The sequence below is a fragment of the Punica granatum genome, chromosome 7 (genome assembly GCF_007655135.1).
Source record: "Punica granatum isolate Tunisia-2019 chromosome 7, ASM765513v2, whole genome shotgun sequence".
Taxonomy (NCBI): domain Eukaryota; kingdom Viridiplantae; phylum Streptophyta; class Magnoliopsida; order Myrtales; family Lythraceae; genus Punica; species Punica granatum.
In genome coordinates, this window is record NC_045133.1 from 16,135,571 (window position 1) to 16,153,728 (window position 18,158).

General features: G+C 42.7%; 1 protein-coding gene across 1 annotated transcript; it reads left to right on the forward strand.

Moving 5' to 3' along the window:
• Positions 1–9,759: 9,759 nt before the first annotated feature.
• Positions 9,760–14,921, forward strand: LOC116214713 (UV radiation resistance-associated gene protein). The gene is made up of 6 exons (XM_031550141.1): positions 9,760–10,151; positions 10,523–10,729; positions 11,297–11,477; positions 13,112–13,260; positions 13,741–13,965; positions 14,467–14,921. Exons 1-6 carry the CDS (start codon positions 9,975–9,977, stop codon positions 14,581–14,583), a joined length of 1,056 nt encoding a protein of 351 aa, XP_031406001.1. The 5' UTR covers positions 9,760–9,974; the 3' UTR covers positions 14,584–14,921.
• Positions 14,922–18,158: the final 3,237 nt, after the last annotated feature.

Genomic DNA, 18,158 nt, shown 5'->3' on the forward strand with positions numbered 1-18,158 from the left:
CATCGCTGCTCACCATGATTGAAAATGACGTCGCTTCAGCGAGGGACGATAAAGAGCAAAAGCCTCGCCTCTTCTCTACTAAAAACACAATTATCACAGAGGGCATCCGAGCCGCTTAACTTATCATCGCACGTTAATGGGCTGTTACTTGGGTATGAACTAACACTTATCTTTTATTTTACTATAGGTCACTTGTCCTCTATCACGTACTTATTGCACTGCTTCCAGGCCAATATGGGGTTGGCAACCCAACTGCCAGCCTCCGCTCTCACTCGGCGAAGTGACACCGTGAAGGGAACGAGGAATCTGGAGCCCCAATAAAGAGAAGAACCCCCCACTCCACCATCATGATTCGGGACAACGCCCCTCCTCCATAAGACCAGGAAGAGGAGGAAGAAGAGGAAGAAGCTCCGCTTTAGCAACGGAACAATAAGGAGAAGACCCCCGTCATCGACTAGCCTGCTAAGGAGGAGGCGACTCCGTCAGCTTTGGAGTCGCTTTCCTCGAAGCACCAATAGCAGCTCCAATAGTAACAATAACCACCACTTTACTAACCTCTCCTACCTGGAACGTGACTAGGGACTCCTCAATCATGGACTAGGGGATTGTTGCACAGCTGACGGAGTTCTGCTACCTCTCCCGCGACCTTGAGACACGTGAGAGCATCTCGCGTTTCACATATGAGAAGCTGCTGGACGTTTTCCTCCGTAATGAGCTCCACGTAAACTTGCTCATGTCACTTTCTTCTTGCTTTGTACATCATTTCTACTACTTCCCTCCCAACATTAACTTCTCATGTTCCTCTATATGCAGACTTTCCAACAGAGCTACGACGCTTATTAGGGCTGGCTACAAGTCTACAAGGAGGTGAGGACCTCTTCCTCCTAACTGAAAGGAGCCCTCGAGTGGAAGGAGCACCATAAGAAGAAGTCCAAGGAGGCAAAGGCGAAAGGCAAAGAGCGTGAGGTGGACCTCTACTCAAAGAAGGAGAGCCTTGACGCTCTCCAAAACTAGATTGTTCAGTTCAAGAAGGAACTAAACAAGAAGAGGCGCGATAAGGAGAAAAATCTAAATCTTCACTTAGATTTTGTCAAGGTTGCAGCAGAGTATCGTCCAGTAGCGGAGAAGGCAGAAGCAAGGCTTGAGGCAGTAGCGGTCTATAAGCGCAGCGCCGAGTTTCAAGACTTGGTGGAGCAGAACAATAGTGAGCCCATCATGGAGTTCGCTAAGGCGGTTATGGGGGAGATCAAAGAGAAGAACCCGGAGGTCAACATCAGTGAATATGAGACTTTCCAGATAGTCTACATATTCCTAGACTTTAGTGGTATTCCACCCTTCCCCCTTCACCAGATTGGTTCCCTAGAACCACAATCTGGCGAGGCTCAAGGACTTCGTGAGGCCTCTGCGGGGACGGAGCCGCTAACTCTCCTTGTGTTTCTCACGGTTCTTGATGACTCCCACAGGCCTTTTATTCCTTCCTCCTATGTTGCGCCACCACTTCTTGCCTCTGCAGAGCCAACCATTCTCTCTAAAAAAAGAATGACGCAGAGCCTCTTTCGTGCCAAGACCCTCTGCGAGCTCCTGTAGAGACTTTTGTCAACGACCATTCGGCTTCTTTCCTTATTGTAATTCTAATCATCCTTCGCGAGGGCGAGGCTCAATTGTAAACATGGACTTCAAATGCAACATCTAATAAAATTCTCACTCTCTTCTTGTCAAGCACTTGATTGAAATTGTGCTCTAACATTGTTAAGCATTAACCCATGCATATGCGCGAAGCAATATCCAACGAAGCATGACTAACTCAATAAATCTCTAAGGCTTTAGCTCACCTTTCTGACACTTAGTCAAATTTTAAGCCATCGAAACTAACCAACCTTGAGCAAAGCAATGCTGTTTTGAGGTTCCATGACTTAGCCTCTAAGGCACTTCTTAGGTCCTATGGCCATCTCAACCTCAATAATCAAATTAATGACCCTGAGGTGACACATCTCCGTTAAACCATATCCTTAACACACGTGCTCCGCTCATCGAGCTCTGCACATCCGGTGCTCCACTAATTAAGCCATGCATTCTTGGTGCTCTACTTATAAAGCCCTACACACTGCTCCCTTACTCGGGCACATGCCCCGCGCGTGCACAAGGTTAAAATTGCCAGGCATCGCCATTTGGTTTACAGGCTACACCCCACAACAAACACAAAGCCATCACACCCCGACAGTTAGATTGAGTTCATCTCACCGTCGATCAAGGATCGATCCGCGTCATGAACAAAGACCCCTCTAGCCGTCAGATCAAAACTAGGAAAGAAGCCCTCGGCCGTTTGATCACACGACTCTTCGGCTTCGCAGCTTGTCAGAGCAGTAATGATGATAACCGATGCACTCACATCGCCCTAACCGAGCAAACTTTCACGTTTCTGGGGCCTAAAAATACCACTGCCTTCAGCGTTCCTTCCTCACCTGCAATCAGAAGCTAAAACTCTGTCGAATTTGTTCTCTCTCTCCATCTTTGTTGAGATCATCACTTCCTTCATCATCTTCATTTTCTTTGTCAAATGGCAAGAAACAACCCTTCAAAGAATGCTGGCAACGCCCCCACTAACGCCAATGCTGTAGGGACTTTCACGTTCTAGGGCGGAGGTAAGAAGGTCTTTAAGGTCAACCAAATCTCCAAAGACGAGTTTGCGATGGCCTTCACTAAGGGCTTCATCTCCGACATTAAGTACCCCCGGCTCCCTGAGCCCCACGAGAAACCAAATCAAAGCCCGCCCATGGGAGATAGTGATCTGGCCTGACTAGATCTCCGCTGGACTGCCTGCTCCACGCAGACATGGTGGACTTATCCAAGGCATACATGATCGATCTCACCTAGCTTCCCTCCAACGCGTGGAGGATATGGTTTTGCTTCTACCTCCACTGCAAACTGCAAGAGAAGAACTACTCACAGAAAGTGTTCCGCCATTTTTACAGACTTTAGCAGAACGCTATGGCTGCGAGGATGACCTTTTTTCTTACCCCTTCCAAGTCTGGAGTCAAAGTTTGCGGTAAGTTCGAGTGAACCAACGCGGACTGGAGGAGGAAGTGGCTCTTCATCCAACTCCGCAAACCATGGAGGAGGAATGAGGCTTGGATTTGGCGCAATCTATCTCCAGCGATAACAAGGCTCCACAATTGACCTCTATCTTGGAGACATCGCTGCTCACCATGATTGAAAATGACGTCGCTTCAGCGAGGGACGATGAAGAGCAAAAGCCTCGCCTCTTCTCTACTAAAAACACAATTATCACAGAGGGCATCCGAGCCGCTTAACTTATCATCGCACGTTAATGGGCTGTTACTTGGGTATGTACTAACACTTATCTTTTATTTTACTATAGGTCACTTGTCCTCTATCACGTACTTATTGCACTGCTTCCAGGCCAATATGGGGTTGGCAACCCAACTGCCAGCCTCCGCTCTCACTCGGCGAAGTGACACCGTGAAAGGAACGAGGAATCTGGAGCCCCAATAAAGAGAAGAACCCCCCACTCCACCATCATGATTCGGGACAACGCCCCTCCTCCATAAGACCAGGAAGAGGAGGAAGAAGAGGAAGAAGCTCCGCTTTAGCAACGGAACAATAAGGAGAAGACCCCCGTCATCGACTAGCCTGCTAAGGAGGAGGCGACTCCGTCAGCTTTGGAGTCGCTTTCCTCGAAGCACCAATAGCAGCTCCAATAGTAACAACAACCACCACTTTCTAACCTCTCCTACCTGGAACGTGACTAGGGACTCCTCAATCATGGACTAGGGGATTGTTGCACAGCTGATGGAGTTCTGCTACCTCTCCCGCGACCTTGAGACACGTGAGAGCATCTCGCGTTTCACATATGAGAAGCTGCTGGACGTTTTCCTCCGTAATGAGCTCCGTGTAAACTTGCTCATGTCACTTTCTTCTTGCTTTGTACATCATTTCTACTACTTCCCTCCCAACATTAACTTCTCATGTTCCTCTATATGCAGACTTTCCAACAGAGCTACGACGCTTATTAGGGCTGGCTACAAGTCTACAAGGAGGTGAGGACCTCTTCCTCCTAACTGAAAGGAGGCTCTCGAGTGGAAGGAGCACCATAAGAAGAAGTCCAAGGAGGCAAAGGCGAAAGGCAAAGAGCGTGAGGTGGACCTCTACTCAAAGAAGGAGAGCCTTGACGCTCTCCAGAACTAGATTGTTCAGTTCAAGAAGGAACTAAACAAGAAGAGGCGCGATAAGGAGAAAAATCTAAATCTTCACTTAGATTTTGTCAAGGTTGCAGCAGAGTATCGTCAAGTAGCGGAGAAGGCAGAAGCAAGGCTTGAGGCAGTAGCGGTCTATAAGCGCAGCACCGAGTTTCAAGACTTGGTGGAGGAGAACAATAGTGAGCCCATCATGGAGTTCGCTAAGGCGGTAATGGGGGAGATCAAAGAGAAGAACCCGGAGGTCAACATCAGTGAATATGAGACTTTCCAGATAGTCTACATATTCCTAGACTTTAGTGGTATTCCACCCTTCCCCCTTCACCAGATTGGTTCCCTAGAACCACAATCTGGCGAGGCTCAAGGACTTCGTGAGGCCTCTGCGGGGACGGAGCCGCTAACTCTCCTTGTGCTTCTCACGGTTCTTGATGACTCCCACAGGCCTTTTATTCCTTCCTCCTATGTTGCGCCACCACTTCTTGCCTCTGCAGAGCCAACCATTCTCTCTAAAAAAAGAATGACGCAGAGCCTCTTTCGTGCCAAGACCCTCTGCGAGCTCCTGTAGAGACTTTTGTCAACGACCATTCGGCTTCTTTCCTTATTGTAATTCTAATCTTCCTTCGCGAGGGCGAGGCTCAATTGTAAACATGGACTTCAAATGCAACATCTAATAAAATTCTCACTCTCTTCTTGTCAAGCACTTGATTGAAATTGTGCTCTAACATTGTTAAGCATTAACCCATGCATATGCGCGAAGCAATATCCAACGAAGCATGACTAACTCAATAAATCTCTAAGGCTTTAGCTCACCTTTCTGACACTTAGTCAAATTTTAAGCCATCGAAACTAACCAACCTTGAGCAAAGCAATGCTGTTTTGAGGTTCCATGACTTAGCCTCTAAGGCACTTCTTAGGTCCTATGGCCATCTCAACCTCAATAATCAAATTAATGACCCTGAGGTGACACATCTCCGTTAAACCATATCCTTAACACACGTGCTCCGCTCATCGAGCTCTGCACATCCGGTGCTCCACTAATTAAGCCATGCATTCTTGGTGCTCTACTTATAAGGCCCTACACACTTTAAAGCCATTATGCTCCCCTAGTTCTCCGCTCGTTAAGCCCTGCACACGATGGGAGGACTGTGTGTCTTTGGGGAGCGACCCCCCTGACACTTAGCAATTTTCCTCCCCAAGTACTCTGCTCACTGGGCCCTATACCTTTTTTAGGTGTAAGTAATGCCTCTAGGGTTCTCGCTCCTCTAATATATCACACGCTCGTAATGGAATGTTTTTCTGTCTAATCTCTACACTACTTAAAACCCTTAGTTTATCATATCGCTAAGCAAAAGCATCATGACTGAATACGTTGGCTTTATTAATATCCAATAGACAAGTACATCATAACAACGAAGTACTTTATGGTAATAATCAAAAGATAACCTACGCATAAACATAACCTAGTCATAGATTCAAAAGTAACACTTGTGGAGGTGCGCTGCTTGAAAGTATGAGGCGACTTCTTGCCCTCTTTATCTTCCAGGACATAAGCATTAGGATGAGGCGCTCCAACCACCTTATACAGACCCCTCACATTTGGGGGTCAGCTTGTTGTGGTGAGTCAAGCCCTTGAATTCATCCTTTCTCAAAACCCAGTCTCCCACAAAGAATAGTTTCGCTTTAAACTTCGCGTTATAGTGCTTAGACGCAGATTGTCTTGCACATGCCATGGACTCTGCAACCTCAAACCTTGGCTCATCTATGGTGTCCAACTCCTCCTGACACACCTGCTCATTGAGCTCTTCTTTAAAGAACTCTATCTTGCACGAGTAAAGACCAATCTCTGCGAGGAGGACAGCCTCTGAGCCATATACCAAGCTAAACGGTGTCTTCCTCATCGCTGCCCATGAAGTTGTCCTGGACGACTAGAGAACACTTAACGAGTTCATCTACCTAGTTGCTTCCTAACACCTCAACTCTCGTGCGAAGCCTGTGTGGAGTAGAATCTTATTAGCATTCTTTGTCTGCACATTAGTCGCTGAACATCCCACTGATCTAAAGCATTACTCAATGTGGAGTTGATTACAAAAATCATTGAACTCTTTTCCCTTGAATTGCGTGCCATTATCAGAAATCAAGATGTGGGGAACCCCAAATAGCATATGATGTTTGCTCTGAAGAACTTGATCACTATTTTCTCCGTGATGGTCGCTAGTAGCTCTACTTTCACCCACTTCGAATACAGGTCTACAGCTATAATAAGGAATTTCCTCTTGCCAACAAAAACAGGCAAAGGACACAACAAGTCGATTCCCCACTTAGAGAAAGGCCACGTAGTAACTATAGGAGTGAGCTCTGCAGGAGTCCTTTCTGCCTTCGGATCGGATACAATTGACACTGTCAACAGTTTTGAACTAGATCTCTAGCATCAGCTTTCATAGTGGGCCAATAGTACCATGAGCGCAATGCCTTTCTTGCCAAGGTCCTAGCACCTTCATGCACCTCAGCGATGCCTTTTTTGGATCTCGCGAAGCACATAGTTGGCGTTAGCTGGTCTTAGGCAACGTAAGAAATGCTCAGAGTAGCCCTTCCGGTACAGCTTTCTGTTGATTATGGTGTACTCTACAGACACTATCCTCAGCCTCTTTGCTTTGACGGGATCATTTGGTAGTACCCCCCTCTCTCTCCAAATAATCGACAATCAGAGTCATCCATGTTGTCTCTTGATCCACAACCATGACTTGTACAATTGCGACGCTCCCATCTTGCCTCAGGATGTGAACGAATTGGACCCTATTCGCTTGGACCCTTTTAGGTGGCGATCTTGCTAAGGAAATCAGCGTCACAATTCTCCTTATGTGGGATTAACTCAACCTTGAACTAAGGGAAATTTGCCAATAGAGCCTTTGCTTATTCTGTGTATTTAATCATGCGGTCTTCCTTAACTTTACACTCCCCTAACACCTGGTTCACAACCAGCTGCGAGTCGCACTTCACGTACAAGTTTATAACTCCCGCCCCTTTTGCAATCATGAGACCTGTGATGAGTGCCTCATATTCTGCCTCATTATTGGTAGCAGGGAAGGTCAATAACAAGGCATACTTCAACGGGTCCTCCACTGGTGGGACTAGGACATAGTCGGTGCCTGTTGCCCTTACTGTAGAAGATCCATCAGTTATTAGGGTCCATGACTGGTCTACAGGCTGTCTTGCCTTCGAAGGTTTCGCACCCCCACTAGCGGCTTCGCTAATAAAGTCTGCCATGGTCTGGGCTTTGATAACTATCCTTAGGGAGTAGTTGATGTCAAACTGGTTGAGCTCTACCGCCCACTTTACCATCCTCCCTCACACGTCGTACTTCTTGAATATACCTGTGTTGAGAGGTTGATCAGTACGCACCACTACCGAGTGAGCCATGAAATATGGGTGGAGCTTACGAGAGGCCACCACTAGTGCGAAGCCCCACTTCTCCATAGTTATGTAGTTCTTCTCCGCTGGGAGAAACACCTTACAAACATAGTAAACTGCATGTTGCTCTCTCCCCTCATCGCGGATCAATACTGAGGTAACAACCATGTTAGAAACTCCCAAGTAAGCGAACGGGGTTTTACCCTGCTTCGGCTTTGCTATGGCAAGTAAGGCGTGCAAGTGCTTCTTGATCCCCTGAAAGACCGCTTCGTACTTCTCAGACCAGATAAATTTTGTGCCCTTTTGAGGGCTTGGAAGAAAGGATAGCACCTATTCCCTGACCTTGCTAAAAGCCTATTTAGCACAACTAAACTCCCAGTCAGCATTTGCACTTCATGAGTATTCCTTGGGGATGCCAGTCCAGAATGGCCTAAACCTTCTCGGGATTGGCCTCGACCCCTCGCTAAGTGATCATAAATCCCAAGACCTTCCTTAATTGTACTCCAAAAGCGCACTTTTCAGGATTTAACTTCATTTGATATCTTCGTAGAGTGTCAAAGGTTTCCTGCAAATCTACGCAATGACCACTCACGAGGCAGGACTTCAAGATCATGTCATCCACATATACTACAACATTCCTCCTTAGCTACTCCGCAACATCGTGTTAACCAGCCTCTGGTATGTAGCGTTTGCATTCTTTAAGCCGAAAGGCATGAATGACCCTATAGTAGTACACCCCATTGTCTGTAAAGAACACCGTGTGCTCCTCATCTAAAGGGTTCATCCTAATCTAATTGTACTCAGAGTAGGTGTCCATAAAGCTTAAGAGCTAGTTGCCGACCATTGAGTCCACCAGCAAGTCAATGCGCGGAAGAGGATACGCTTCCTTTAGAGATACTTTATTCAGATCTGTGAAGTCCACACACATCCTCTATTTCCAATTGCTTTTCTTCACCATTGCCCTGTTAACCACCCAGGTCTGGAACCTGACTTTGAGAATGAAACTTGTCGCCTTGAGCTTTGTGACCTCGGCTATCATAACATCAAGCCTTTCACTGAGCAGGGGTCTCTGCACCAAGGTGACAACAATTACTTCTCATAGTACATTAAGTAAATTGGAAATAAATAAGTTTTGTGAGCTTCACAAATAATGTGTCGATCTTTAATCCAAAGTTGCATTGTACAACACGAGATTTTGAACTTTTTCAACACATAGCAAACATCGTGGCAATTTCACCGCACAAGATGATACTTTGAAAATTTTTACCGCACAAGACACCGTCAATTTTTCCATCAATAGGTGGATGGAAAGCTGACGTGGCACAATTTTTCGGGGTCCCCGTGAAACATGGACATTTGTAGGGCCCATTCCCTTCTGCCCCAAAGAGCTATCGTGTTGTACTGTGCAAAAGCTAAATTACCATGTTGTACGGTAAAATTTATTAAATTATTGTGTTGTACGATAAAAAGCTAAATAATCGTGTTGTATGGTGAAATCTCCTCCAATGAAAATGGGAACAATTATCATGCTGAACTATGGAAAAAAAGCAAATTTATCATGGTGTACGTTGAAAAAAGTCATATTATCGTAATGACTAATGAAGAAGATCAAATTTTCGTGTTGTATGGTGAAAAAAAGTCAAATTATCGTACTATACAATTAAAAAAAAAGGTTATGGGAACGGGGCCACAATTGTCCACATTTGCACAGAACCCCAAAATATTATGCCTCTTCAGCTTTCCGTTCATCCATTGATTAAAAATTGACGAAGTGTTGTACGTTTGAAAATTTTTCAAAATATGGTGTTTTGTTATGAAATTGTCGCGATTTTACTATATGGTGAAAAAGTTCAAAATATCGTATTATATTATGTAATTTCCCTTTATCAATATTTTCTTGTTGGTAATTGAGGATTTCTATCGAGTAAGTGCAATCGTCAATCATTATTATCAAAGGTACAATGATTATTATGTCATCCTGCTGCTTAAGCACAATGTGGATGTGCCGTCCTCCAATGAAAAGACGGAGATGCCCTCGTAATGTTTATTGCTTAACGTGCCGTCAATGAAAAGACGGAAATGCCCTCGAAGACCAACTTCCCACCCGTCAGTCTCCGTCTCCTTCCCCCCTTTGCTTTTTCCACCAAAAAGAACGAACCCCGCGTTCTCTTTTCCTTCTTCACCCATTTTTTCTTATTCTTACCGCACAGATTCCCCCGTCGGAATGGTGCCCCGCCGGCGATCCTGAAAGCTCGGACGGCTACTGCTCTCCGGTCGGCTCCCCGAGGACGATGAGGTCGAGCCATGGGCTCAACTTGAACTTGCGCATCCGAACTGACTCCCTGATTCTCCATGAAACCCAACTCCAGGCCCGATTCGGAGCAGAACAAGTCCCGTCCCCAGGCGAAGGTGATCGAGTGGGAAGATTTCGAGCAGGAGCTCGCTAGGCTCTGCAGCCTCTCCTCCGCCCTCAGAGAAGCTAAGGAAAGGAAGCAGATTCTTCACCAGAAACTCGAGTCCCTCATTCAGGTAAAATTCGTTGCTTCTAGCTTCCTTCCATAGATTGAACGCAATTGCATCGCCTTCCTTCCTTAGAAAATGTGAAATCGTTTTGCTCTTCGATTGCGTTTTAGATGCCGATCACTTCTGATTAACGACTAAGCTAGTTTATGAGTTTGCTTAGGCTTCTGGTATGTAGAATCTGCACTTCTTTACATGATGTTTTCTGGACCGTTTCTCCAGGAGTTGTGGTAGTAGGAGAGGAGGAAGGAATGTGAACATGAATTATTAGAGAGACAATGGGGAAATGGAACTTCCTCAGATCAGCGATCTCTATAGCCTCTTACGAATTAGATGCTTGGATTTTAATTGATAAGCCAGTGAATTGTCATAATTGGCAGGTCAAGAACGAGTCTTTCAGTAGATTAAATGTGCTAGAGGAGATGCGGGAGAAACTGGAACGTAGAAAGCTGGTGATGCAGAACACGTCATTGCGCGCGAAAGCTGCTGCAGAGGATTCTAAAAAGAAGGAAGAGGAGCTCGGTGCTGAGGTTAGATCGTTGTTGGTTGGAGGAACAGGTCTTTCAGCTGCTCGGAAGCGGTTGCAGGTACTATTTGATTGTATTGTACATCATGTAGATCTTTAGCTCCTTTTTTTTTTTGGATATTCGAGAGAGCAGTGTTAATTTGCAAGTAGCTTCTCAATTTTCTGCATGCGTTGTAAAGTGGACATTCTTTTCTGTTTGAGTCGCCTGATCCTTCCATTTTAGGAAGTCAAATTCATGAATTGTGAGTTTTTCAGTAAATTGTTCTTTTGTGAAGTGTGTTGAAAGTATTAGGTTTTCTCCGTGTTACTGGAGGCATGAAATATTCAGTTACACTGTTTTATATACTTGCTGTGAGAACGTCTAGGCGCTTGGCATGTAGTCAATCAATAAGTATGCATGCTCCTCTTTTGCATCTGCTTATCCTTCTTTAGGTCGGTCTGTTAGTTAACGTACACGTGTGCACTTTGTTCTTCAATTGAGAAGGCATCTGACTGGGAGAAAGCCATACCTGTCTGTATTGCTTTTATCTATACTTTTCATGCTTGCTTTTACTGACACGGATTCTCCAGATTCTTGGGGTTCCATGGGATTGAGAATTGTCATAAAATCAGTCATGTCCTCTTACAGGAATCAAGTAGAGTGCTTGAAGGACAAAGAGGTTATCTAAAGCGAAAGAGCTTACAGAAGATGCTGAGGATGAGGCAACAACATATGGTCTCACAAGTTTCTTTGCTCTATCCTGTAAAGATATCTGTTGGAAAAGCACAAGACCAAGAGCTTGAATCATTTCCAAGCAGTACCAGATCAGGTAATTTTATATGTTAATCAGTCAGAATCTTCAGGTCGCTGAACAAAGAAACAGAATGTAGATCTCTATTGAGGGTGGAGTGCAAATTTAATTCCATCAATCTGTTCAACTACTCATGTTTCCAGACATTCTTATGAAGCATGAGCACTTTCACATTTCGTAGTTTTGTCCGCTGATATGGTTATGTGTATTTCTTTTTATGGTACAAAACCTTTTGCTTATTCTTCTACCTTTTGCCATAAGAGAAAGTTGCAGCCTCATTGTCATATGTAGCCAGCATTTGCATGTCTTCCAGTGAGTTTGGTTTTTCGGCTGATATTATAGTGGTCTTACTTATGTGGTGATTGTTCAAAGGGTCACAAGCTTCTTATGGAAGCTGAGCCTTGGAAAGAAGAAATATGGAAGTTTGAGTAGGACAAAGGTTGTCTATCATGAACCAGATAGTGCATCAATCCTGTTAATGGTTTACAGTTGAAAGGCAATCCTGCTCTTTAGTGTGAAAAAAATGCAGGTTTAGTTTTGGAAAATCACTTCCCAGATTTTTTTTGCTGTTCCTCTGAATGGTATATGTTATAGAAACTCATAATGGTCAAATTGCACCTTTAACAGCTGTATTCTACTAACCACTTACTCAGATGGTGAACAAATTAAAAGTGTTCACTCACAGTGCATTTTTTACATATTAAGTCTCTTTAAGTGAGCTGAATTGTTGAGGAACCCATGCCTGGGTTCATGATAATCCTTTTCTTAGGAAGACAGTGGGAATGCTGTCATGCTTGGGTGAGGCAAAGATCACAAATTCACCTGTTGGATTGTCTAAATGATTTGGGTTGTGACTGCAGTACTCGTAAACCAATAGGCTCTCTCTTTTTTCCTAATATATTTATCTTATAGTTATAAGTTGGTTGAAAGTTGAGCATATAGGGAACCTTTATGGGGATAATCTATGAATTCTTCTGGTCTAGACTTTTATGCTGTATATATCTGGGAAACCAGTAGGATTTTTTTTTTAAATTTGCCTTGTAAGGTGATTGAAAGTTGAAATATAGGCAATCTTTATGGAGATAATTTACAATTTCTTGCCGTCTAGATTTTCATGTTGTATCTGTAAAAGCAACAGGATGATTTTTAAGTTAGGTGATTGAAAGTTGAAGAACACGTATGCAACCTTTATGGAGATAATTTGTGGATTATTGACGTCTCTTTCGGCCTGGGTACTCGATCATGGATTTCATGCTATGCTCTGCTGCCCCGACTCAATGTGATTTATACAGCGCAGTCTGACATAATCCAAGACGTTCATGTATGTTATAACACCAATGCTATTATGCATCTGTCTGAACAGCCCAAGAAATCAGCACTTTGGTGTTTGTCTAATTTAGACAATTCCAACCTGTCTGTACTTTTCACACGCATACCACATATAATTCAGCAGTTTGAAGTGCTTCCATGATATCATTTGTGTTATTCTTCTAGGGTAAAGTTGTCGAAAATATTTCCACCCGTGGTTGTTTTCGCATCATTAATGCCAAATGTGCATTGCCACATAGCCTTTATGGTCTTAGCTTCAGCATTTCTGCTCTCTAATGATTAATGATTATTAGTGAGACTTCTTATTTTTGTAAATTTCTCAGGGAATTCTGCTGGTTCTAAGCCTGTTAATCACGAATCCCTAACAATTCTGGGCCTGCAATTGACAATGCTTCCATTTACGAAGATGAGTTTCTTTACTGACAAAAAAGAGGTTCAGAGATCTTCAACAGCTCTGGGCTATGTTAGCCATGTGCGTCCCCTTTGTTTTGCTTATCATTTCTTGGCCTTTTCTTTCATTTATGATGATAATGTTCTAAAGGGCTATACGTGCTGAAAGTTGCCTTTGGATGGAAAAGTGGGAATTTCTTTTTCTAAGACAGTTTTCTGTACTGGACATGAAACTAGCTGAGTTATGGGTTCACCTGTAAATGAGTTGACCTGAATCTACAAATATAAGATATTGCTTAAAAATCGAAATAAAATAAATTTAGGGAAAAAGGAACTGGTACAAAGCAAGAGCTGGTCAGTTCACTCTATCAGAGACCCTAACTTGACAGTTCTTGGATGAACTGGCAGCTACGATACTTTGAATTGCAAGAACCTGTTTCATGGGGTCTGAACCCAACTAGTCCAGCTTTAAACCTATGCATGGAACTCCAATTTGTGGGGAATTTCTCCTATTCTAATACTTATGTGAAATATGATTTTTTGGCTTTTGATTATAATGCAGGCGGTTTCACTTATAGCGTCCTACTTGCAAGTTCCTTTACGTTACCCTCTTCGTTTTGGTGGTTCTCATTCCTACATACTGGACAATGCACCTTCCGAGACCACGTCCTCCGATGGATCATTGGATGCAGAACTTTCAACAGGTTTGAAGCATGCAGAATTTCCACTCTATTTAGAAGGTCAAGACACTACAAGAGCAGCGTATGCTATATTCCTGCTTAACAAGGTTTGCTTTCTTTTTAGTAGACATGCATTGAACTCTTAACCGGGATGTGTCCTGTTATCTCAATTTTGGTTCCTCTCTTTGTGTCATCATTTATTGATGGATTTTTCGGGATTTCCCTCTCCTAGAATTGGAAGAAAAAAGATTAAAATGGCTGTAGAGTAATGACTTCTGTTCAGATAGAACTCTGGTTTTAGAAATAGTAATTTTTCCCCTCATCTTAAAGTATGAGCGAAAATAGTGTCACTATACTTGGAAAATCGTGTTCTTAAACAATGTCTTCTTAACTGCAACTGGTGTCTATTGTTCCCCTTGTAGTTTTCTTTATCATTGAAATTGAATACTGAAAATTTTCTGGTAGTTATCCGAAGCCAAATACACCCCGATTCCCTTTTGTTGGATCCATTTTTTGTCACAAAAATTTGATCGAGTAAAAACTTCCTTGTTGCGTCGTTCTCCGGTTACTCATCCCTTACATAACTTTATCTTCTCTTCCCTTTGTAGGATTTAGAACAACTTTTAAATTACATTGGTGTGAAGAGCTTAGGGCCCCGCTATGTACTGGCTAACTTGAAGGAGCTTATGAGGACGATACTCTCTGCAGATTACATAGACACTTGATCTCAAGTCTTTAGCGATTCTTCTTCTGTAAATGGGACTATAGTTCGTCTTACTTACACGGGTGCAAATTTTTGGTTGTGCACCTGATTGTAAAGTCCTCTTCTTTGTGTAGACGATGCTCGGTGGAAATTCTTTCTGGATTTTGATCTTTTCGTTTAGAAGTTGCACAACTACAAACAGGCTTTACAGATAAAATGACTGTCATGTAGGGATAGGTGTATAATTTCTTTTCGAGTGCAGATTCTTTCCCCTCGGAAGATGATAAGAAACGTGTATCTCTTGCATCAGTTATGTATTCTCCTCCTTTTTCTTGAATCTATGTTTTCCATTGCTCTGCAGTTCAGATTTTTTGTCAATGGCACAATGAGGTTCATTACACAAGTAAGAAGCTTTAAAACATCCATACTTAATATATTATAAACATGGGCATCCCTTGTAACAAGCGAAAAAGATGGGGTTTCTATTCGGACATTGGCTCAGGCCTAGCTACAAAAAGGTTCTAATGGGATTTGAATACATCAATACAGTTTGTCAATTATATCTTATCTCATAGTTCTTACCGGTGGCTATTTGATTTTGATGGAGAGTGTAATTTTAGTTTTTGCAATATTGAAATTGATAATGAGTACGTGTTGGTACATGGATAGTTTTAGAGTTTTTTATTATTTTCAATGCATTTATTTATCAATGTGAAATTGATAAATGTTCTAAAACTAGACTCTTGTCTAGACAGTGACAAATCTAAAATCAAATAATTACACCTGGAGGAATTTTTCTTATCACGATAAAAAAGAAATATTGGATTAGTGAAAATTTGCTCTCTCCTTTTATTCTCGAGTTCAAACTTTATGTCACTTACCCGAAAAAGTTCAGATTTTGTCCTCCACAATAATTAGAGTTACATATGTACTTTTAATACTTTATTAGTTTTTAATATTTTTGCCAAAATTAACAATATAAAGAGAGAAAACTACATGAAAAATATTTTTTTTAGTAATTACAAGTCACATTAATCCCATTTCAATTTTCACCATCATTACACAATTTCTAATTTTTTATAATTTCTATTTGACAGCAAATGGAGAAGAATAAAAGAAAATTAATGTAAAAAGAGCCATAAAATCCATATAAAAAATATAAAAACAAATACTAAAAGGTACTGACACTTGCGGAGCACAACTCAAAAGTAGATAGAAGAGTATAGGAGAGAAAAATAAATGGAAAGGAAATAGGGACGTAGGAGAGAGATAGTAGGTAGTTATGTCTGAAATTTATTTTTATCAGCCTAATTTAATGGTCCTTATTAATTGAATAATTTGTTATATGGGCATTTTTGGCAAGTGAAAGTGAGCCCTCATCTATAGCCTTATGTAATAGCGCTAGAAAAATGCGCCCGTGCTAAGTACCGGACCAAAAAAAAAAAAAAGAAGACGATTTAATTGAAAAATATAAACAATGACTTCTCTTACACATAGATTTAATTAGTTAAATAATTTACGCAATCTTACTAAAATAGATCAATTAATAAATACTAACGTAATTATTATGTACCTGATCAGAAATTTGTTTGTGATTTTATGTAAGGATGGCTCTTTGTATTTGTGTGGGAGGATGTGTATGAGAGAGAGAGAGAGGAAGACGTCGGAGAGAGGAAGAATGAGAGGCGTGAGAGGGAGGGAGAGAAGATAGGAAGAAGGGAGAGAGAAAAAGGTGGAGAGTGATAGTTATTTGTAATATGAATTTACTATCACACTATTAATGTAAAGGTCATAAATTAATAGAAATTAAATATTAATGGTGAATTTGAAAAATTAAAAGGAAAAAATGACACTACTGGTCCTAAAAGTTTTTCTTTTTTGAAATTGAGTCATAAAAGTTTTATTTCGGGTAATCAAGTTCTAAGAGGTTTAAAAAAGTGTCAGCATTAGTTTTAAATGTGACTAACCGTTACGGTGATTCCTACGTGGACTTAACGGTATCAAATTCGTCCATGTGTCCATTAAATGCTGACATGGCAGGTATGGTCCGACTGGACCCTAGTGGAAGACCCAAAAGCTTCCTCCCAGAATCGGGTCGGTTCGGATCCGGATGTCTCCTTCTTCACCCGACTCCCTCCCCATCATCGATGTCTTGCAAAATCTCTCTCCTGCTCACCCATCATCGATGTCCATCTCTATCTGTGCTCTCCGGCGATCCTCGAAACTGTCAAACTATTCCGACAATCCTCTTCCCCCCTCGGACAAAACACGTTATGATCGAGTTCCATGTGATAATGTTCCTCCCTTTCATTCTACCAAACAACTCAGATGCGAAATCAAGATCCCTCGCTCTTAGATATCCAACAATCACTGAGTTCCATGAGACAACATCCCACTTAGGCATTGCATCGAACACCTTTCGGGCACAATCCACAAATGCCCCATGTGATGAATACATTGAGATCATGTTTCAATGCAAAAGCTCGAATCATGATGTTGTAAGCACTCAGGTTTGGGTTTTTGATGGAGTTGAACACATTAGCGGCATAAGTCAGAGACTGCGAGCTCGAAAGTGCACAATTGAAGAGGAGCCGATTAACTAGGAAACCGCAGTCGGATTCGATGATGCTGAGGGACTTTACGAGTTGGATGTGGATCTGTTTGAGTTCTCTCACATTCTTGCAGTCATTGATGAGCCGTAGCAGAGCGCTTCTTGAGTTCATCTGTCTCAAAGCATATCTAGGGCTGCAAGTCGGTTCTTAATCACACCAATATTTCAAATGGAACAATGCAAATGTTTAATGTCTCGAGAATTGATCAGAAGTTGACAGAAATTTGACTTCCATTCCGAAAATACACGTTCAACTCAATGGGGAAAAGTGTTTATACAACAGAGAATCACCACAACGAATGATGCATCACAGAAAATACAGACCAAATCTACACAGACAGAATTTCTGAAGCATTCAAGTAGCAGTAGACATAATTTTTTGTTTAAATTAAAAAAAGAGAGAGAGAGATCAAAATCGGAGGTCGAGATCTCTCTAGATCGGGGGTAGGGGCGCCCCTGCCGGCGACCACACCCCCCGACCGGGATCCCAACGAGGTATGATCCCTCCGGCGACCCCTATCGTGGGTTGGTGTGGTCGCCGGTCGTCTCAAGCCAGGCTGGTCATTTCTTCAATGAAGCCACAGTCACAGAGGAGGCATTTCGGCTCTGGCGGCACATGTGGCACCAATACCTCGCAAGTTGTTCATGTTGAGCTCCATCTCGTCCAAATTGTTCCCGAACAAAGCCCAAGTTCCTCGCTTGCTCGTGAGCAGCGATATGAGGTTGTCTCCGCTGCCAAAGAAATTGAGGAGGCAATTAAGGTAGGGGATAAGGTGGTTCTCGAGGCTCATCCTGAGGATGAAAGGGTCCTTGGGGATGAGGTGGACGAGGGTTTCGCCGACAATGTCATTCTCGGAGAAGAAATCCTGCTGTCGTGAAACAATTCCAAAACGTTTCCGCAGTCCTATGCCCCTGAGATCGTGCTATGAGAGTAACATAACTTGCTCTGCATTTAGGTTCGTAGGAAGACAAACAAAGAAAGGATA

Bases quoted from the DNA above. Each gene is read 5' to 3' on its own strand.
- LOC116214713 (XM_031550141.1), top strand. From the start codon at position 9,975: ATGAAACCCAACTCCAGGCCCGATTCGGAGCAGAACAAGTCCCGTCCC. The intron at 11,478-13,111 runs GTAATTTTATAT...TAAATTTCTCAG, and splicing joins TCCAAGCAGTACCAGATCAG to GGAATTCTGCTGGTTCTAAG. The intron at 13,261-13,740 runs GTGCGTCCCCTT...ATTATAATGCAG, and splicing joins CTCTGGGCTATGTTAGCCAT to GCGGTTTCACTTATAGCGTC.